General features: G+C 41.8%; 1 protein-coding gene across 18 annotated transcripts in view; it reads right to left on the reverse strand.

Annotated features, from left to right (window-relative positions):
* rnf220a (ring finger protein 220a) overlaps window positions 1-23,741 on the reverse strand; it is a 173,841-nt gene that overhangs the window by 30,542 nt on the left and 119,558 nt on the right. For 8 of the 18 annotated variants that reach the window (XM_078264761.1, XM_078264763.1, XM_078264762.1 and 5 more), the window contains 7 exons: window positions 19,594-19,723; window positions 12,836-12,884; window positions 7,736-7,831; window positions 4,719-4,761; window positions 3,555-3,686; window positions 1,895-2,019; window positions 122-251 (listed from right to left, as the gene is read on the reverse strand). In XM_078264761.1, coding sequence (XP_078120887.1) covers window positions 122-251; window positions 1,895-2,019; window positions 3,555-3,686; window positions 4,719-4,761; window positions 7,736-7,831; window positions 12,836-12,884; window positions 19,594-19,723 — 705 coding nt within the window. Of the gene's footprint in view, window positions 1-121; window positions 252-1,894; window positions 2,020-3,554; window positions 3,687-4,718; window positions 4,762-4,904; window positions 5,152-7,735; window positions 7,832-12,835; window positions 12,885-19,593; window positions 19,724-23,741 lie in introns of those variants that run through there. The other 10 variants (XM_078264766.1, XM_078264775.1, XM_078264777.1 and 7 more) reach the window with 5 other exon arrangements.

The following is a 23,741-nucleotide window of genomic DNA, read 5'->3' on the forward strand; positions in this document are numbered from 1 at the left end:
GTACCGGTTTGGCATTGGAATCGTAAAAATTCAAACGGTACCCAACCCTAGACACGGCCAGGGATGTCAGTGTGTGTGTGTGTGTGTGTGTGTGTGTGTGTGTGTGTGTGTGTGTGTGTACCTCTGAAGCCTCCCTCCAGCAAAGCTGTAGCTCTGATCCTCTTCTGCCCCGCCCACTCGTACTCCTCAAAGCTCCGCCCATTTTCTCCATCCATGTCTGCAGAGTCATCATCGCCTAACGCACCCTCACGCTGACACACACACACAGGGACACGTGTTAATCAGAGCAAAGGGTTGAGGTATTTCTTTCTTGCAAATTTCGACAGCTGTAAGTACACAGTTTTACGGTGTTAAATATAGTGTGGTGGAAGATAGGCCGGATCGCCGTAGCACGCTTTATCTGTACCATACCATGACCAGCTGTGATAAGTACCTGTATTGTTTGTATTGTTGGTAAATGTCTATAGGACACAGCTGAGACCAGAAACGAGACTGCTAATCTAAATCATGTGTTCAGAGTTTAAAGGTTTGCACACACTGCACTAAACGCTGCACTAAATGACCAACTACCTCCCTGGAGGCTCCGACTATTGTCTTCTGTTGTGCATCAAGTTTGTGTGTAACTCAGGAGACTCTATGCTGTGTTATATCTTTCTGTTCCTACATTTAATAAGTTTCTAACAGAACGTAGACTCAGTTTTCTCAACCGCTTTGTTTAGCTGTGCTTGTTGTTGCTAAAGTGAAGTCTATTCCACCATGGAAAAGTTTCAAATTGATTCATCTTAACAGAAAAATGTCCAAAATTAAGTTTTGTTTGTTTTTATTTAGCCAAAAGTAAAAAATTTTTTTTGTGTCTAACGTAACTTAACTTGCACCATCTGCTTTAGAATTAAATCGTTCTAGACATTTTCACTGCGACGTAATCACTTAAGTGGCCAAAGACCTTTTGATTGTTTCATTTTCATCTTTTACGGTGAAGCTGCAGCAGGAAGTGACAAGCCCAACGATGTCTAGCTTTAGTTTGGATAAACGGCAAAGAGGAGATCAGATCAAACAGAGAATCTTCAGTCCACTTGATCACTAATTACAAAAGGGGAACAGAGCTCTGGCGCCGGTTGCAAGCTCAGTACAGTATCTGCACTGATGAATATGTAATAAAAACACAGCTCACATAGAATGGTACAACTCTGGAAAGCCTAAAGCGTGCTAGTGGGAAAGAGGTATTAGTGTTTCTATAGCTAGTGTAACAGTCAGCAGTCAGTAAGGTGGGTTACAGGAGCAGTGGTGATGATTTTTGTCTGTTGTCTACTTTAGGATAGAATGGAAGTGTTTAGCATCTAAAGGAAAGAAGGATTGGTGACCAACTCTGACACGAGAGGCTGTCATTGGTTTGACAGCTACAACACAGAGAGAGGAGGTGACTGGAAATATCTTTCTGTTGGGGCTACATCTACAGCAAGCAAAGCCAAATTGGCCCTCATCTACGGATACTAAAGATGTAACTGTTACGCTCATACAGGAGCTGCATGCCAATGGATAAGCTGCAGCCATGTCATATGGGAGAAACCACAGCCTCCTACTTCAAAATAATGTTTATGTCAGCTTTGCAGTGGCAAAATTGAATCACGGATATGTGAATACTTCAATGTCAGTGTTTTTTTTTTTTTTTTAATGGTCTTTTAGACAGTAATTCCCATATGATGTGCATGCAGTACTGCCATGTAAAGGAAGTTGCTATCTAGAGAAGCTACAGTTGCTATTGGTTGGTATCTGCACTAATGTATATAAGTGACTGGACAGCATCTACAGGAAGTAAAGAGGTGACTGGTCAGCATCTACAGGAAGAGAAAGGTTGACAGTCTGTCCGACTGGTTCAGGGCCAGGATTGTACTACCTGGATCAGGCATTGTTCCACATGTCTACTCATCTCCTCCTCGCTCCCAGCCAATGGGGCGCTGCACAGCGGACATACCTGGCCCCCCTCCTCAGGCTTCCTCCTCTTCATCTTCCCTATACGTGCTGGAAATGATAGGCAAGAGAGAAAGACAGAGACAGGGAGAGACATTTTTAATGTCAATCTAGTATTAAATGGTTATCATCATTTGAGTTTTTAAGCATGTTTCATTGGACGATAATATCACTGGTTTCGAGGCACAGGAGAGAATCTAAAAAGAGGCCTGAGGGGAATTCATGTCAGATGAATTTTCCTTGATTGGATCATATGCAATGTAATATAGCGACCCACTAATCTCAATTATTTACAAGCCTAGAAGCATGAGAGAAGGCTGTCTCAAGCCCCTTTCTTCACTCTACATCCACGCCAGTCCTCTGCGTCGGTTTCTCCTGCCTTTCCTCCCTTGCCCTTCTGTCACAGCCCCCCCCCCCCACACACACACACTTAATTAGAAATTTAACAGAGCAGAACAGCCGTCATTGCGCCCCGAGTCTCTGTCGTTTTTTCTTAACTGCAAATGGCGCGCAGGGACATTAATTTTTAGCTGGCTGGGAAAGCAGAGGAGGCCAAGAGGGACCGTGGCAAGAGATGGAGGGAAAGGAGGAGGTGGACTTAAGGCAATACGCCATGACTGCAGGGGAAGAAGATGGAGAAAGTGAGGCAGGGAGGGTTAAAGAGAGAAACAGCCTCCTCCTCCTCACCAATTCTCCCATGACGCTAATCGAGGGGAGCGTTGTTAAATAGAGAAGGGAAAGGGCTGCTAATTAGGTCCCCCCCCCCCCCCCCCAGCTGTTATACCCCACATGAGAATGATTCCTGGTTCCAGGTGAGGGCAGAGAGAAAGTAATGGAAGGCAAAGTTTAAACTAAGTCTCTTGTCGGCTCTGATAAATGCTGAGTTATCCCGTGTGTTGCCTCAAAACTGGAAACACTACAATCTTGCAAGATAACAACCAAATGTGGTAAGAGTGTAAGTGTTACAGCTACAAATACATTGATTACATCAGCATATCTTGGTTTACACTGCTTCAGTATCCCTTCATCAAAAAAGGACGAGTAGTTTCGTTAAAAGTTGACAGGGCTGAATGAAAAAAACGTGACCATTTTATTTAGTAGCATGGCAAAACACTGTCAACTGACATTTGTGTTAAACACCATAGAGTATTTAACCGTGTTAAGAGATTCGGATCTCTGTTCAACCTGAAGACCATGTTAGAAATGTATTATTATGGACCCAGGCTCATGAATGCACAGGACTCTTCTTGTCTTGCAACCCATTTTAGTACAAACATGAATGATGGCTGCATTCTATTCAAGCGTCCCAGTAAGCCATGGCAGTGAGCCAGAATGGAACTCAGCTATCGGTTTTATTTTCAAAACCTGTCATTTCCTACTGTGACATGTCAAAATGCCTTCTGTGAAACAGGCCCATCGGTCGCATCGCCACGTGCGTGACGCCACAATGTTGCCCATTAGGGATTCCACAGTGAGGAAACTCTCCCGCCTTTTAACTAACTCGTGACAACACCTGTGTGTGTATCGGACATTTTACAAGAAAAAAGATATTCGTCAATGACGCTCAATATCTGTAGAGCGCTTACTTTGATCTCTGGCCTCTCTGGTCAAGCTTTTGCTGCAGAGACGGGCGCAGCTGTGCCGCGTTCCGGCTGCAACATGGCCCCCGGAGCTGATCGCGGCCACTCTAGACAAATGTTGCCTCCAGATGCTGGCACCTTCAAAGTTTACAGATTGCCTCATTAATTTTTATCATAGGTTCCCTTTTAGCATTGGGTTTAAATCCAAAATATTACCAAAAAAAGGAGTGTTGGCTTTTCGCTTTGACACCAAATCTTTCGCCATGTCTCTAAATACCTTCATAACAGCAATAAGTGTTGTTTAACAACCTTGTGGGTTCTTCGGGTTGCCTGATTATTATATTTTCATAAAATTATCATTATTATTATACTTCAGAAAACCGGATTCTTAGCTTTGTGACTCGAATGTAATACATAAAAAAGGTACAAACTGGGGCTACTAAGAGTTAAGATGAACTTTCGAACCCATTCGATAAGATGCTTTTGACAGCAAAACATAGGCCTACTATAAAAAAAATGGATCAGGTGCTGAACCAGGCATAAGCAAAAAAAAAAAAAAAAAAAAAAAAAATCAATCCACACTAAAAGTACAATGAAAGGCCCCAGTGCTATATATTAGTTACTGACTGGTTGACGTTTCGGGAGCACTGCTCTTCTTCAGACTGATTAACACAAAACAACTTCAGTAGGACATGACATCACTAATGAGGAATCAGAGATAAACATCACCTGACAGCAGAGCAAATATGCAGTGGTAAAATATGTTCCATTAAATCAAAACACACACCTTTCAGAAAGGACTAAACTTTAGGTAATAAATCACCATCATATAGTCACACTATTTTGTCTCCTGTGCCTTGAACACCAGTGATATTATAATGTATTTTGTGGTAATGGTTATTTATTTTCACATCATTCATTCCTGTATTGAGTTATATTCAACTTCTGGAAGTTGTATTGCTACATGGAAAAGATGTATGCTTGTTTTACTGACATTAAGGTAAATCTATACAATGTTTCCAGAAAGCCCATGACCAAAAACAGGCCAGAGCACAGTAATAAACTCTTAATAACAATTTTTAAATCGAATCAAGTCGTTGGAGCCATATAACGTATATTAATAAGCAATATTAAGTGTCATTTAGGAGATGAAACGTTGTATGTACATACCATTCAATCTTGTTTGCCTGTTTGCTCGAACTCGTAAAAATGTCTGCAAGCAGAGAGGAAAAGAAGAGAGAGGAATTGTACATTAGATAATAAACAAACAATATAACATGTTTACAAGTACAAACATAACTTTTCAGAATGGGATTGCTTTGGATGCTGAGACTGGGGCACTGTAAACAAACCTACATCTCTATTGTTTTCCACATCCTCCATGACTGTCAGGGTTCACTCATAGCTCATTCTACAGCCGCCAAAACTCACTGCAGCAAACTACCTGGCTGTGTTTCCAGATACTGAACATCACTGCAAAGTAAAGCTTGTGTCTATAATTTAATACGGATGGAAAAGGATTGAAAGTGGCGCTCGTATCTGCAGATACTGCTCATGTCCTACGCCATGTTGGCTTGTTTTGATCATGTGACGCGCTGGGGACGGAAGTGGGGAAACGTCACGTGTTGTTCCAGATCTCGACCGCTAGGGAGCGGCAACGGGTTTCATTAAACGATCTCCTTTTCATTAAAGGGTTTGGCTACTAGATGCACAACTATTGTAGGCCTACTGTTCCTCCAACTACTACTGTTTATCAAATACAAAGAAGAATAAAGTAATGTCAAAAAAGATGTTACTAAGCTTGACAATTTAGTGTTTGTTAACATTCTCTACGTTTTACTTTTAAAGTGTAATGTTTTGGTTTCTGGTGGTTTCTTCAGCTATTTAGCTTTTTTTCTGTGTGTGCAGCAGATTATTTACAGTTTTATAGCCAGTCAAATATCAAACCTAGTATGCAACTGTCAATGGTGGAAGAAGTACTCATATAATTTACTTCTTTTAACTGTGCTAATACAGAAATAACAATTCAACTGTACCATACTCTGCATGGCATTAATACTGCATATTTATACTGCACAATAGTTCCAATTTTTCAGCACTGGTATTACTGACACTGTTGTAGTATGCATATGTTTACATATTTCTTATTTCTATTTTTCCATATATAGTTAGTAGACTGTACATATGTTTATATATATCTTATCTCTATTTGTCCATGTATATTGTTGCTATGTGTTGTAGTATAACACACATCTTTTTACATATTTATTTCTTATTTCTATTTTTTCATATATAGTTAGTAGACTGTACATATGTTTACTTATTTCTGATTTGTATTTGTTCTTATAATTTCTCCATATACTTCTATTCTAGAATGGGAGCAAATGTAACAAAACCCAAAAAGTATACAATACTCATTATGTTAACAGGGTACCAAAATAAATCTGGGGGGTTGGATGAAATGTATGAGAAAGCTACAAGAACGTTTTTGCTACACAAATTAATTTTCATATTTTGGACTTTTCTGTAATCTTTTTTTTTTTTTTTTTTATTTTTTTTATTTTTTTTTTGGGGGGGGGGGGGCACCCCGTGTCACGAGGAACCCAACAAGACAGCCCTTTTTTTGTAAGGGTTAAAAAACACAAAGCTTGAGAACCACTGGTTTCATCTTTAATAATGCATTGTATTTTTTAAGCTTATCATGTGTTTTTTTAATGTAAAATTAGCAAAGTACATTGCGCTGAAAGTAGTGGAATATAAGTATAAAGTAGTATGTAAGTGTGTAACAGCACCTCAAAAGTCTACAGTAAAAGCACAGTATTTTATTACATGTAGTCAGTTACTTTCCACCAATGGCAACTGTGATGTACAGTACAATTTTACATTTATCTAAGTGAATGTGGAACATTTGGGGTCTTGGGTAGTTCAGGATGCCTGGGGTAAATTCCCTGTATCATTAAGAATAATGGTCTTAAAAGTACAGCTTTGAGAAATAAATTAAGTGAGGTCAGATCACTTCCGTCTCTTGCAGAATGGGCATCTCAGGTCTACTGGGATTCACACCCAGAGGCCCGTATGTCTTTAGCTATATGCTGACTAAAGCATCCCCAGTCGCAGTTATGGATGCCCTCTCTTTGACACGGCAACAGTGAGTAGGCAGCGGTTCAGTCCTCTAACAGTCGACCGTCCATCAGTAAGAGCCGACAAGCAGTCAGGCTTTCTCCTTCTGTTCTAGCCCTCCATCCGTCTCCTCACTCCTTCCCTCTCTCCCCTCCCCTCCTTGCCGCCACTTAAGTTATAGGCCCACTTGCCTCCGCGTGGCCGCTACTACCGTATCATTATGATACAGTGAGTGTATGGTTGCGAATAGGTCAGCTTTTTAGAGGAAGGGAAGAGGTAGAGAGAAAAATTGCACTGAGATGGAGTGACAGGCCGAGAGAAGGTGGCAAAGTCTGCCATTATGCTTCATTTTCAGGGTGGTAAAAAGAGTCACCATTGACTTAATCATATGTATAATATAAGGTGATTTCAGCAGTTTCACTTAATGAGAAAATCTACTTTATCGCTATAACGTCTTTATGAGCTGTGTCATCCTGAACGTATGGCTGCAACGTCTGTGTGGACTTAATAGTTCTTATTTTATGGTGTAAGGGGGAAAACCCACTTAACCCGGAGATACATCATGGCCAGAAGAATTACCCGAACAAACTTTGATGAATTTAAGAGATAAAAGCAGTCAGGGCGGCTTTCAAGACATCTGAGATTTAAGGAGATTGGCCTGTTGGTCAACTGCTGAGAGGGCATAAAAGCCAAAAATCTACCATAATCCTCTGCTTTACTGTTATACATCAGTCAGAATTATGGAATTTCACAAATCTAAAAAACTAATGTGACCAAGTGACTGTTATTCAACCCTGTGTGTATGTGTGTGTGTGTGTGTGTGCGTGCGTGCGTGCGCGCGTGCGTGTGTGTGTGTGTGTGCGCGCGCAGCATCGAAGAAAAACGTGAAAAAGGATGCTTCGTGTGTTAAAAATGGATTAAACTTGCTTCAACAGGTGCATTCCTTTCCATGGTGTGTATGTATGTCTGTGTGTGTTAGTGTGAGTGTGTGTGTGTGTGTGTGTGTGTGTGTGTGTGTGTGTGTGTGTGTGTGTGTGTGTGTGTGTGTGTGTGTGAGTGAGTGTGACCTGGTATCTGTCGGAGTGGTGGACGTCTTCAGAGGACAGGGGCGAGACCACTGGAGACTCTCCCTCACGTTTGATGTGCACCGACAACAGCATTGACTAGAGAGAGAGAGAGAGAGAGAGAGAGAGAGAGAAATAAAATGTCTTCTATATGCAGATGATCTTGTTACAGCAGAACCTGTCGTCGCAAGTTGCTGCATGGAAATAATCAATAAACATGCACAAGGCACGAGTAATGCTGTTTCAAAAATAAATTCAGATCTAAGGAAAAACAGATACCATTACACTGTTGGAGAGCTATCACCCTTGCATGTCGCCACCTACACTTTGGCTTGGTAAAACTGAATGCAACAACTAGAAAAGGATAAACTGTTCTGAAGAACACATAGAATGAAGAAACATACAATAGAACTGAATAAACCTCCATGTGCTGGCTGCTGAAAGTTCAAGTTGAAGTTAAAGTGGCAATCTACAAATAATGAAAGATATTGAAATTGCATTAGGGTTACAGTGCTCGCCAACCCCGAATGCAATCTCGTTTTGGAACGAGATTTGTCTGTTTGGCTATTCGCTTCGCTAAATTTGCGTTTTTTTCCGCCATGTGTTTGCTATTTTCGTAGCTTCTTCTTGCATGTGTGCTTACGATCTGGCCCCTGATCACTTCGTTTTTATAGAGGTTGGCACCCAGAAACGTCCAAAACACAGACAAATAAGAAAATACAGGCAGAGGGCAGGATCTCTGTAGATACAGACACACACTCTAGAAGGTCATACGTGATAAATAAGAGGGATTCTTTTTGTTTGAGTCTATAGATTGCTTTTTAGGAAATCCCTACTCATTGTGTCTTCAAATCTAAGTGCTGAAAGGAGTTGAAGATTTAGCTGAAGTTCAAGCAGTGGAAGGAGTTAAAATTTCAGTCAAAGTGCTGGTGCTGTGTAACATCCTGAAAGAAACAAGTGCCACTTCAAGTGTATAAACTGAAAGACGATGTCAGTGAAAGTGTTGGCTCAAGTGTGAGCATGGAAAGTAGTAGTAGTACATTTATGAAAAGAAAAAGAAAACTAAGAAAAGTAATGACTGGCAGCAGTTGGATTGTCAGTGTCAGTTGACAAAATTTACATGAAAGCAAAATGTCAAATTACTGTCGACAGTTTGACTTTGTTGTGTGTATCAAATAAATTCATATAAAAAAGAAAAATAATATAATTTCTAAAAATGTTAGAAAAGGCTGAATCTCATTTCTCTGTCTTACCCCTTCCCCTTACCCCTTCCCCTTAGTTTTGCGCGTTCACGTGAGAGTAAGGGCTGTCCCAATTCTCGTTTTGATCGAGGGGTAGGGCTAAGGGGAAGGGATAGATACCCCTTAAAACCCAGCAAAGTCGCGAGCTTACTTGAAACCAAGGGGTACCCAGAATACACTGCGCAACTGGCAACGATGGCGGCCAGATCAACCGGTGAGTATTTTCGGCTTAAAGAATTGATTTAGAAATTACGACAGTCTTGTTTTGTGCTCTACACAGTCCTGTACGTATATATTTGCAACCATGTTTTTAATTGAAACGTTTTTAAAAATCGGCTAGTTTGCTACGCTAACTTTACATTGCTTATTTGCACAACAGTCCCACATTTCTCTGACTAGCCTTGAATGGACTCCATGCATGTCTACAGTTTTAACTTAACTCCATTAGCAGCGAATTTCGTTTGATATCAGTGTATAACACTACTTGCTTTGGAGACATCGATACGTGCTTTACATATACCGTCCTGTATCACACAGGGACGCCGGAGGAAACCCAGCAGCTGATCCACTTTTCTGGCTGAAAACGAACAGAACTTTCTAAAATCAAAATATGCTGCAAAGCAACTATGGGAGTGAATCATGCGTTCATGTTGTAGCCATTCATTATTGTATTGGTACTGTATTATTGTAATCATTTGTAATTCATTCCTGTTCATGTACCTGTTTAGTTCTGTATTGCAATAGATCTCTTCCACAGAGAAGAAAAAAAACAGGAACAGAGAATCTTTACCCTTGGAGAAATTCAAGAGTGTTATTGCCACAGATGCTGAGAGCGTCACGTCATTGATGATGACTGTAACCTGCCTGACTTTGTCTATAAAGTCCCTTCCACTGATTAGAGTTAATGTTTATGGGACGTTAAGAGGAGTAAGGGAAGAACGAGTGATTGAAAAGCGAGGAAGAAGGAAGAAGAGGAGGAGGAACGGTAAACATCTAAAAAAAGGAAAGAGCGTAACTGTCTGACATTACGGGACACTGCCTGTCCATAAATCTGTCTCACAACACTTTGTACACACACACGCACACACACACACACACACACACACACACACACACACACACACACACACACACACACACACACACACACACACACACACACACTTTCTCTCTAATAGACACACACATTTAAAACTATATCCTCTTCTAACCCACTCTGGGACAAAGACAATCCAGGGAATTCCTCAAGTAAACAAGACACAAGTAGATAATGATGTGAAAGAAAGAGAAAAAGGGAAGAAAAGAGGAGCAATATCACTTTTTTTTACCAGGCTTAGTCCTGACAGAGCTCTAGCTGTGTGTGTGTGCTTATATTTTCACGTGTGTCTGTTGTGCTGCTTTCTCTTTTACAAGGCAAGCCATGAAATATTTGTATTTACAGTCGTCTCCTATTAATCAAGCGGAAAGGGGCAGAGCAGAGGCTTAAGTGCTCGACAGCAGTAATCTAATAATAATATGTGAGAAATGACCAACCTCCAGTGCTGCCACAGTAAATTGGACATTATGCATGATGCTTTTATGCCTCTGTGTGTGTGTGTGTGTGTGTGTGTGTGTGTGTGTGTGTGTGGTCTTTTTTCTCTCTCTTTTACCCAGGTTTAAAGAGGTCAGGAATCATTTACCTGGGGGCATTCGGGGAATATGCTTAAGTTTTATCATTAGAGTATGACATTTAACAGTATTCTACGAAGAGATTATAAATGAAGATCTTCCATTGAAATTTGGGTCTTTTACACCAACCAAATTAAATCAACATGCAAAAAGATCAGCTACAAAAAGGTTGCATTTAAAGCTACATTCAGGTGAGTAACTGGATTTACTTCATGGTGAAGAAAACCATATTTGACAGTGAAGACTGGTGTAAAGTGTGTTTTGTGTATTCGCATTGTAAAAATGTCAACATGTTTTAATCTGTATTTTGTATATGTAAATCCATAATGATGAGAAACGTGTCTAAATCTTTTCACATGCATGAGACATGGTGTATCCCACGTGTGTGTGTGTGTGTGTGTGTGTGTATGTGTGTGTCCGTGTGTGTGTCTGTGTGTATGTCAAAGAGTGTGTGGCCCTTATAGATATCACGTTTTTAGTCCAACCCAATCACCTTAGTTTAGCGAGGAGTACACAAAGTGGGCCGAACACCCCGTAAAGAGGTGCTCGGGGGTTAATCTTCTGTCTAACAGTGGTGGGTGGTGCATACCGGGGAGGAGACGACAACAACAGGACCCATGTGCTTCAGACTGGCCGTCTCCATTCTCCATGGCCTGCCGCTGAATACTAAACATCAGCGGTGAGATGCGCAGTCACGGCCAGAGAGGAAGGCCAGCGCTCACCCCCTGCTCTGTCTGCCTTTCTCAAGTACAAGCCCACCCATAGCGCTGTGAGTGCTGCGCTCTAAGCCTGGGTCAGCACCTGAAGGTGTGTCGGAATGAAAATGGTTACCCCAAATTATTTTAGAGCTTCTATGTTACATTCATGAGCACGTCGGCATTACTTTTACCGCAGTAGGGCATCTGACTTTTACATGGTCTTTAGTTGGAAATTAAAACAAACAGGGAAATGATAGTATCCCAAAAGCACTTAATTGCTTTTGGGATACTTTCAGGAAACATTGACACGTAATGCAGAGCCGAGCTACATAGGTACTATTCAATTGCATGTTTTCAGCCATGTTGGATAAAGTCGCTACGTTGAATCTTCTCTCCCAGACTTTACTTAAGACTTGCTGAAATGTTCTAGTGGTACTTCCCGGCATGAAAGAAGTGTAAGTGATAATCCAGAGACAAGAATGGTTAACTGTATTATAAAGCTCCCCATATCATGATATCTACGTTTAAGGACCTGTTTTTGTATCAGTGAAAGTTATTTATTTGTATGTGTATGTTATACTGGTTAGCTGTAAGAATGTAGGAAAAAGAAAATCAGCAGGAAAGAGAAAGCCATGCATGAACAAACGTTTAATGTCTGTCAGAACCTGAAGATTAAAAAAAAAAAAAACAATCACAAGATTTAGGGTTATTTGAATTTCCACAAAATAAGTTTTCAAAATCTGGCAGTTTGGAAGTGACATGTGGATTCATTTCTTGAAACAAGTTGATTCCCATCATAAAAAAACCCATCTCACCATCTTTTTCCTGTATTTTTATTAAGTCCAATATATTATCAAGCTATCAAGTCCACCCATAGCCCCCGCAGCTTATTCAAAGTCCTCTGAAATGAGAGCTAGAATTTTCTATTAAATCTATTATCTATACATCACGTGAAGGACAGAGGGATGTCTTCTTTTAAAGGAAGGCCTACTTGATGGAATCATGAATCTGTCTTCCCACAATTTGACGTTATCTGTCTTTTTCTTCCTTTTCTGTCTGTCTGCATCTTGGCCTCTCTAATTGGAACTATCACGGCACAGTGCCTCTTGGCTCTGCTGCCTGTTGGACCACGGGAGACTGGTACTTCTGTGTGTGTGTATGTGTGTGTGTGTGTGTGTGTGTGTGTGTGTGTGTGTAAGATGTTAGACAGAGGCCTACAGTACAGCAGATTTCCCCTTAGTGCAGCAGAGAGGAACAGAGGCATCAAAGTAACAGCTGTGATAGACAGTAAAGAACTATTATTGAATAAAGTGTCATATTGTTGTTGAATCTAACTAGGTTTACTATGCACACGTCTGATTTCGTATTCACTCATTTAAAATCTTTCACCTATGTTTTTGCTGGTATGGCATACTTGATTTCAGCCTGAATGACTAATGCTAATATTCCAAATATAGACGTCATATTACGTGTGGAGAAATTGAGGTTCAGCTCACCTTCGGGGTTCCTGGAGTGGCTGCTCCATCCTTGGGTGAAGTGTTCTTACTGCAATCGAGAAAGAAGGAAAAAAAAGGATGGAGTGAGTTATGAAGTGCACTGTTATATCTGGTCTTACACGTCTGTGTGCTTGTGTGTATGCCTCTAGCGTGTACTGACATATTTCATTCATTTTTAAGATATGACTTATTTTTTTTTAAAACTTAATTTGGTGGTAATTGAAAACATTACTGCTAATGGCAGGATTACTAAGAACATCAGCTGGATATTCTTTACTGAGGCAATCATTCTCCAGATTTGTCTCATCACGCGCACACACACACACACACACACACACACACACACACACACACACACACACACACACCATTTGTTGCGGTGGCAAAAGCAGGCAATTACTGATTTTGCAGTGATTTGATTTGTCAGTGCAGTGAGCCTGCGGTCGCTTTGACTCTGAAATATGTGGTGGACAATTGGCTGGCTTGTAAACGTAACAGGGAAGAAGGGAAAGAGAGGAGGGGGGCACAGAGAGAAAGGGGGAGTATTAAGATGTTAGACAGTAAAAAAGAAAGACATGTTCCAGCAGTTGTGTGTAGCTGGATACTTGGGTGCTTGTGTTTGACATTTTAGATGAGAGGTGAATGATGGAAAGTCTAATATATCAACTAGCCTTTATTGTGCTACTTTGTTACTTTATTATCTCCTTTTCTTTTTTTTCACTTAAGCCATCTGATTCTTTTCATTTTCTTCCCATCTTTATTAGGTTCCCTCATTTTTCTTTTGTTGTCCTCTTCTCCTCCTCTTTTCTCCTCTGCTTTTCTCTCTCTCTCTCTCTCTCTCTCTCTCTCTCTCTCTCTCTCTCTCTCTGACTTTCACCCAAAGCACAGAGATACAGTTCTCCGAGCTTCTTGAAGAGTTGCGACAGGCTTGACGTTGACAAAGCGAGACTGGGTTGTCATGTTTGCTTTGAGACCCTCTTAGTACTCCAGACCCACTCGGACACACACACAGACACACACAGACACACAGACACACACACGCACACACACAGACACACACACACACGCATTCACGCATGCACGCACGCACACACACACACACACACACACACACACTAACACACTAACACACACACACACACACACACACACACACACACACACACACACACACACACACACACACATACACTGACCATGGAAAGGACTGCGCCTGAAACTGAATTTCCTCGACCTCTAATCTGACAGCATGCCTTGGTAGACAAGGGATTTTCTTTTTCAATGGCTGGATGGGTGGATAATAAGAATAAAAAGCCTTATTTTTTCACTTATCTGAGAGAATCTTTTACAAAGTGGTGCACAAGAGCAAGACAAGGGACATATAAGACAGGAATATAATGCATAGCTGCACAGAGATATAGAGAAATGTATGATGTGATAGAGGGATGGAAGTACGGTGAAAGTATTTGTTTCCTCGTACTCATTTTGTGATGCGGAGTGTTGTTCATGTTTTTACTTTACATCACTAGGTCCTTCAAACAAACCACCAGTTTATACCTTACATAATAGCAACGTCCATGTATTTAAAGAGGCACTCCATGGCTTTTACAAATGAAGGTCAGTTTACTAGTTATGGGGAATGCTGAAAACAGTTGTTTAAAAGTCAGATACCCATATGAACATTGAAACAGGTTTTAACCCACAAGCTTTATATGATAATTGCATAATTGCTAAGGCCACTAGAGCTCGCCGACACTATTAATGTAAATATGGATCGTGATAAGCTGCTTGTACAAATGACCTATTAGGTTGTTTTTGGGGGTGGACAGTCTCGAAAGTACATCAGATAAATATCAAACGACTGGATGTTAGGTTAGTGAGTTGTTAGAGTTATAATTAGTTATTAGTTGTCATTTTAGTTTTCATTGGTCCTTATCTGATGTGATTGATGATCTGAGATTAGTAGCTATTGCAAGTGAGAGTGTGCATTGCAGTGTGTGCAGTGTACAGTATATACAGGTGTCTGTGTATGCATTGAACATGTCTGTGAAAACGTGTCATTACTGTCTCTGTGCTGGATGTGTGTTTGCATCTGTATATTGTCTTGCTACTGCGTGTCTTGTGTGTGTGTGTGTGTGTGTGTGTGTGTGTGTGTGTGTGTGTGTGTGTGTGTGTGTGTGGAAGCGGAACAGCGGGCCTCACCGCAACCAACAAAGAGAATAAACATGGGTGACACAGTCAAGCTGCTATGTAATGCAGGGGAATCTACCAACACCCTCACCTGCCTTTTCCCTTTTCTATCTCTGTCATCTCTCTCTCTCTCTCTCTCTCTCTCTCTCTCTCTCTCTCATCCTCCCTCTATCTCTCTTTTATTCATTACCTGGAACCTCTGCAGAGGCATCAACAATAACAGCCACCTCTACCTGCTTGTTGACAGTGTCAAACAGCGACAAGAGAAGGAGGGAGAGGGAGAGAGGAAGAGAGCGCGAGAGAGGATAGCAGTTGCATGCCTGCCACGATGGGAGAAAATTGCCACAATGACAGTGGGGATGATAGAGATGAAAGGGAGTGAAGAAGGGGAAAGAAAGAAAAGAGGTAGAGGGAGATGAAATGTGAGGTGAGAGAGAGAGATGTGGTGAGGGAGGAAGAGCGAGCAACATAAAGAGAGAGATCGAGCAAGGGAAAGATGAAGGAAGACAGAAAACGAGAGAAAGAAAGGGAGGGATTGATAGGGAGAGTTGGTGTGTCGCCGCCTCTTCTCACAGTTTCACACGTCTGTTTGCCCGGTTCTATGAATTTTTGATGGGGGGGGGGTTATGGGGCTGGAAATTCCAGCTGCCTGCCATGTCAAAACAAGGAAAAGAGTGTGGAAATGAGCAGCACAGCAAAGCGAAACAAACACACAGACGGGAGGAAAAGGAAGGAGGGGAGGAATAAAAGACGGACGACAAAGCAATTTAACATATGTTGTGGTAATGAGGCCTGTGTGTGAACAGGGGGAGACAGGTGAGGGCATGTGGGTGCTTCAAACTAGTCTTACAACACATTGTCTCATACAGTACCCTCTCTGAACTTGTTAAACCTAAAGGAGGGGCAAGGACCTGTGAGATCATGAACAGGAAGTAGTCATAAGAGATCAGGTGGTGCGTCAAATGTACCTTTTTGTTTGTTTGCCGTCTGCGATACAAGTAAAAGAGAAAAAGAAGAAGAGATGGACTTTGTGTCCACTGACTTAAACAAGTCAGAAAATCAGAGATCATAATTGATCAATAACTGAAAAATGAATGTATTTACAGTATATTTGGACCATGATTTTAATTGTCTGGGGTCTGTCTAAAATCTTTCTTTTGTCATTATAATATACAGTTTGTCAAAATAAAAGTGCAAGTAAAAATGTATTAAACATTTTGTAATTTGGAAGCAATTCCATTCAGTACAACTGCCCACCTCTATAAACCTGATTAAAACTGCATTAATCCTACACAAGTAGAGACAGACTGAGTTTGATTGACAGCTAGCAGGAGTATCTGCCCCTCCTACTTCCACTCCCTTCCAAAGGGAGAGAGAGAGAGAGAGAGAGAGAGAGAGAGAGAGAGAGAGTCAGTGGGAGTTGGGTGGAAAGGAGGGATGGTGCTAACCTCAAGATACTGATTGCTTTTTGCCTTTTTGTGCCGTCTGCTGGAGAGGTGGGGGTTTGCTTTTGTGGAGGCAAATTGATTATGCAGGAGGAGGAAGAAGAGAAGTAGGGGTATGAAGAGGAGGGGGTGATGGGGTATGTAGATTACTTTGCCCCCACGAGCCACCTGACGTTTACAGGGCATGATAGATTACCATTTGCTCAACTGTGTGTGTGTGTGTGTGTGTGATTTCCATGTCCATACACAAGAAGCTGTGGCCCATGAACAAGCGGCAGGGCACACAGTCACAGGAAAGGACAGGTTGGCAGTTGTAATGAAACACACATGCAGAGAAGAGACATAGAAAACAAATAGAAACACACAGCACAGATATTCACAGAAGAGGCCAGGCAGATATGGGACACATTTTTCACACCAACATACTCAAACACACACACACACACACACACACACACACACACACACACACACACACACACACACACACACACACCTTCTTTTCCATACCCACAGCTCTTTCATACAGCAAGCGCTGGTCATTAAAGGCAGATTTACTACAAATTGGACCAAATTCCCACTGTCACTTTCAATGATGGCTGCTGCCATGCAGAGAGCTGGAGAGAGGGAGACAGTGCGTGTGTGTGTGCGTGTGTGTGATATAGAATGTGGTTTTGCGATATAAGACACACACAGCACTTTCTGCTTTTATTTTATCTCCTGCTTCCATTCCCTCTGACACGCATACCAAATCTGTGTTTGTGTGTATGTAAAGAAAAATGTATCAACATATCTTAAAATGTTATCCTGTGCATTCTCCTGTCCCTCCTCTCTTGTCCTCTTTTTTTTTTTCTTGTGGTGTGTGTATGTGTTGGATGGGTTAATGGCGAGTAGCTAAATCAGCCAGCTGTGACGTTAGCCACCATCCAATCTCACCCGGGGATGACGCTATTTCCTTAAATAACCGCTTGTGTGTGTGTGTGTGTGCGTGCGTGTGTGTGTGTGTGCGTGTGTGTGTGTGTGTGTGTGTGCGCGTACACAGTATCTCAGACCCACAGAGGGAAGGGCAGACTACTAACCTTTATTAATTATTGAAACACCTCACCATATCAGACAATGACAGATGGATGACTCTCACTCAGTGCTCCCATGTAATGTAATCTATTCTATTCTATACTATTCTATTTTGTTCTATTCTATTCTCTATATTAAGATCCACTTTTTTAGCCAGATCTCACATGCTTCAATAAGGGATTGAGTGTGCTCAGGTGTCATGGAGATGGCTTAGTTGTTGGAAAAAAAAACTTAACCATCTCCATGATAAGTGAGCAAACTCTATCGGCTGATGAAGGTCAAGAGATGTGGCTGAAAGCCCAGGAAAAACCAAGTGGACCTTTGGATAACACTGTCTTTTTTAAATTCTATTCTTTGTGTCACTTAGTTTGTTAGATGTCTGTCTCCATAAAGTTATTTTGTAATAACTTTTATCCACTGAGATTTATTTGAATCCCTTACATTCTTTTCCTAACTCCTCATTCCATCTACTTCTCCGTCTTTATTCCTTTATCACCACCCTTGCCCAAGTTTTCATGATTCTTTTGATTCGTTTTTGAGATAGGCAAATGTGTTTGACCTGTTCACACTGATGATAATGGGTTTATCCCTGGTCACTGCTTTGGTCCTATATGTTAGCTTGCAGCTTTTAGAAACATGGTGAAATCAGGTAATGAAGAAATGACAGGACTGGGTTAGATGAAGACAGATTGAAAAGACTTTGTGAAGAAAAAGAGAAAAGGGGACTAAAGAGGACATGAGTAAGGTTGGATAGGACAAAGACAAGGTAGTAGATAACATGGAGGTTTAGTGAAGAATAAGAAAGATGGAAGGATGGGGAAACAAGAAGGAAGATGAGGGGAACAGGCTGCAAAAAAGAAAGAGGAACGAGGAGGACTGGTTCAGTATCTGGACATGGACAGACGGGAGGAGGGGTTTGGTAGGTGTAAACGGGGGTAAATGAAATGTGATTTCCATGTGGGGTGACGCTATCTGTTGCCCTGTTCCTCCAGGTTAATGGGGACTATCATAAAGCTGGGCCGCTAAGGTGGACACCGGGTCATACACAAACACTGCATCACACAGGCCACACACGTATGTACACAAACACACACAGCCAGACGTGCGGTCAAGGTGAAATATGGATCCTAATGGTTGTGTCCCATCGTTAAAAGGGCTTGGAGTTGATTTATCCACCGTAAAACAGCTCGTGCAACTGTCATGAGGAGAAGAAGGAGGCGGCAGTGAACTTGAGGTCACAGGTTTGAATCCTAATCCCTGCGGGAAACACTTAGCGTTACGTCGGCGGCATGCCTCTGCCTTTTATGCAGATTTATTGCACCAAAATCTCTGCTCGGAAAGAAAAGCAGTCAGTGAGCCTGACATAAAAGTTGAGTTAAAGCTCAGCCTTCACCCTACGCCTAAAAAATTTATTTATCTTTATGAGCCAGTGAAGTATTTGTCTTAAGCATTGATATCAGTTTGATTTCTCTAGTTACATGATAAAGATATGCAGAGATGTGTTAAGCTTAGCAGGAAGACTGAAAACACAGGAAAAGAGAGCTGGCTTGTGTCAAAGGTTAAAATCTGGTTAGCTAGCATTCTGACCGCCAATTCATTCAAGGGTCAGCTGGGTTTTGTTTAGAGTTCTGTTCGTTATTTAAGTCGGGACTTGCTGCCACTGCGCAAGCTAACAGCCCCAATGTGTAAGCTAAATGTTCATTCAACAACAATGTCTCCTTTTTTCTTTCTTTCTATGTTAAGTTCAAAAGCTACAACATGTAAATTAGATACTTCTGGGGGGCTGGAGGGCACCAATGACAGGGCTAGGGTAGCCCCCCCCCTCAATTCCTTTGTTCACTGTCACTGAGCTAACTCTGTATTGGACAGACACAGATGAAATCTTCTCTTCTAACCCTCAGAAAATGTTCCTAAGATGTATTCACTTAAGACTTGCACAGTATACACACACCTTTGAAGTTGTTTTCTATATGAACTTTGATTTGACTGAACTTACTGTATTGTGTAAAAGTGTATGGGCGAGCAAGAAACAACGCGTTTCAGGCCTACCTGAAGCATATGGCAGCTAGCCTCTCTATCTCTGTCTCCATGTGCTCCTGTAGCTCTCCGGGCCTGAGCAGCACCTGGCAGATGGGACAGATTGGAGCCTGGCTGTCATACAGGGACATCTTCTTTTTACCTGGGGACAAGATAGAAAGCAAGGCAAAGGGAGAAACATCAGTATCTATATACAAATAAGAGCCAGGCACCCAAACAATTGTATCCAGATTCTGTCTGGCATTAAAATGCATCTTAAATGGCTCTCAAGTGACCAGTGATCTCATTTGAACTTGTATCTGTTTCAGCTGTTGGGAACTATCACTAGTGTCGCACACATACATAAACAAATTCTGTCAGTACATATAACAAATATATTACAGTAGGCTACTTGTTGGGTATCTCTTTCACAGAGGCTCAGAGGCCTTGTCTAAATTGTTTCACAAAGACAAATGTATCCAACTGTGTTTGTATTTGTCGTGCCACACACACTCTACAAACTTGACCTGGCAGCCCTTCAATTTACCAAGGACACTAAAGGAAACTTCAACATTGTGTATTCTTGCAAGCACCAAGGCTTGAACCGTGGTTTTACTCTCTTAAACCACACACATTAAGTGCATGTGCATTATAATTCTGCTTTACACACACAGACAGAAAGGGGAATATCGTGCTGTACAGTCTCCACTGTGTCCTCTCAGGTCAAAGCAGATTTAAAGAAGTGTCAGCCCTGGATGAGATAATGCTGTATAGAGTCTGCCAACACTACCTCACTTCATTGTCCTTGATCAGCAGGGCACAGGGTGGGGCCCACCTGTATGTGTGTGTGTTTATGTGTTTCATTGTGTGTATCGGAAAGTGCGCACTTGGCATTTTCTGCATGTCATAGTCTGTGTGCCTTTGTGTGTGCGTTAGTATAGTAGTATACATCCTACTTTCTCAAGCTATATTTGAGAATGTCTGGCTAAAAATAACATCTATTGAAAGTGTCTCAGTGCTTAATGTCGGAGGACACTTCCTGATTTCCTCTATTTGGAAAATCAAATGGGCTTTTTTTAGCCCGGGAACATGGGCTCCGCCTCAGCCAGGATATCCCGTTTAGACTTACTGTCACCACGGCAACAAGAGGACCAGGTATGGGGGGAACCCCTATCTGTCTTGTACTCGTTGTCTCTCTCTCTCTCTCTCTCTCTCTCTCTCTCACACACACACACACACACACACACACACACACACACACACACACACACATGCACATGCACACATGCAGCCCTCTGGGGACATGTATCCTTGCTCACATATTGGTCTGTCAGAACAGTTTCCTGCAAGAGAACTCATCAAGAGACAACTAGTGGGGAACCACACACCTCAACACACAATGCCACACACACACACACACACACACACACACACACACACACACACACACACACACACACACACACACACACACACACACACACACACACACACACACACACACACACACACACACACATCACCCCCCGCCCCTTCCCTTTTTCAGAGCGTGTGTGTGCATACCAGCCTCCCATTCTCCTGCACCGCTACTTAACAGAGCCACAGCACTGGACACTTTAAGTGACTTTGAAAAATAGGTAATCGATTACTCTCTATCTATCTCTCTGCCGCTCTATCTCTACCTCTTTTTTTTCCACACCTTTCCCTCTCTGTGTTTTCTCTCCAGACTCATCCATTTCTAATTTTCTGCTCCCTACCATCCACTTATTTGTTTCATTTATTTCTCCTCCTCTCTTCTTTCTCTCATCTCCTCTTTGATTATTTCATTGTTGGCCTCACCTTTTTCATCTTTCTTTCTTTCTTTATTTATTTCTTTCTATTTCTTTCTTTTTTTCTTTCTATTGCCCCATCACTTTCTCTTTCCCCTCAACTCTCTCATTTTCTATGTTGCTCATCTCCTTTCTTTTTCTTCTCTGCTTTATTGTCTCCTCCACCACGCTCCCTTAAGTATATTTCCCTTTCTCTCCTTGTTTCTCCATCTCTCTTTCTTTCTCTGCCCCCCCCCCTCTCGCACACACACACACACACACACACACACACACACACACACACACACACACACACACACACACACACACACACACACACACACACGCACTCCCTTCTCCCCTTTATTGCTTTGACAAGATAATTTGAGTCATGCTGAAGCCGTCGCCATCCGCCACAGCAAACAAAGAAAGATCCAATCCCTGTCTGCAGCTGATGGGGCTTTCTATTTCACGGACAAACACACACCTGGAGGACGCGTGCGCACACACACACACACACACACACACACACACAGGCATGCACACAAATATATGCCTGCGCTTGATTATTTTTAGGCTTTTGTCATGTCTTGTTTTTTATGTTTTGTTATAAAATGTTTTTTTAAGTGGATTTTTTGCACAGTGTGAGTATACTTTCTTTGAAGTGACTTTTATTTGTATTATGTATTAACAAAAAAGTGATGAAAAGGAAAATACAGATGCCCGGGTGTGACAAGAGAATGTCAACAATCAACAACAGGGAAGACTAAAGTGGAGAAGTTTTGTGTCAACTGATTAGAATCGGTTTGAATTCTGCAAACGCATAGTACACACACTCAAATTTAACTTGCTCTGTGTGATGGAACAAGTGAATATTTCTTTCCAGGTCTTTCTTTTCTTCCTCAAATCCATGTTTTTTTTTTCCAACTTTGCTGTCACTGTCTCTTACTCTTTTTTTGGTCACTGTCACCCCTTGTGTTTCTTTCCTTTTTCCCCTCTACGTTTCCCTCCCTCCGTCAAGCGCTCCCTGAGGGAAGTGAGTGACGGGGGAGAGGCAAAGGGACAGATAAATCCAGTGGAGAAGAAGAAGAGGAGAAGAGAAAGGGGGGAGAAGGGTGTGAGGGGGGGTGTTGATGTGATGTGATGTCGCACACCAGGCTTGTCAGCGCCTTAAAGATGATTAATGTCGGGGCAACACACACACACACACACACACACACACACACACACACACACACACACACACACACACACACACACACACACCCTTTCCCACATGTCGTGCTTTGGACCTCACAGCTCAAACACACACACACACACGCACCCTGCGGCGCAACATGGGTGCATTTAATCTCTGGGAGAAGAGGGAAGGTATCAGAGTCAGAGAAGGGAGAGGAGGGGTGAGGAGGAAGAGGGAGAGGGGTGGACAATAACAAGGAAATAGGCCTGACAGGACTTTTTAGTGTTGAGATTTTTCAGTGAAATGCCGGCTGGCGGAGCGAACGAGGGATGGATGGATGCGTGGATGGAGGAGAGGAGAGAGGAGGTGTGCATCTCTCTGACAACCATGATGGAGTGTAGGCTTGATCCCCCCCTAATGTGCCAAGATGGATCGTCTCATCTCTCTTTCTCTCAGACTTTCTTTCCCTTCTATCTTCCTCTCTCAATCCTTCCGTCAGTCTTTCTACTTCGCTCGACTTCTCGCTCCCTCCATCTCCTATTTTCCTGCTTTCACCCTTTTGTTTCTCTTTCCAGATCTCTTGCTTTTTCTCTCTGTATTCAACCCGACCATTCCTCTATCACTCTCTCCTCTTTCACTTCCATCTTTTTCATCTCTGTCACTTGATCCACTTAATGGCTCTCGCTGGTTTTTGTTCATGTCACAAAAGCATATCCGCTGATTTTTTGTGTCTTCTGTCTGATTTATTTACTGGCTGCTATAGTATTGTCATGGACACTTTGGCTGGTCTAACTCAATCCAAAGTATCTAATTCCTAGTGTAGCTGTGTGACTTAGTCTGGGCAATGTATACGAGAATACTTTTTCCAGCAACAATGCACTTGCATATCCTTTATTGTCAAATCCAATCACAGATATAAAAGCATATGAAACTTCATTGTGTTTAAATATGTTTCAGAGCTGAGAAACAGAAGTAAGAAGTCATTTTCTGTAGCGGACATCTGAAACATATCAGTGCAAGATCATCAACTATTAAGCTAATAAACCATGTTAAGTATGTTTTTTTTAAAGATTATTTTAAGCTAATAATGATTCAAAAAGTAAAAAAACCCATACCCATACTTAACATGAAATAAGATATTTAATAAATAAAATGAGGAATACACACATGCACGCATGCACCAACGCACACAC

The sequence above is a fragment of the Sander vitreus genome, chromosome 12 (assembly GCF_031162955.1).
Source record: "Sander vitreus isolate 19-12246 chromosome 12, sanVit1, whole genome shotgun sequence".
NCBI classification, from domain to species: Eukaryota; Metazoa; Chordata; class Actinopteri; order Perciformes; family Percidae; genus Sander; species Sander vitreus.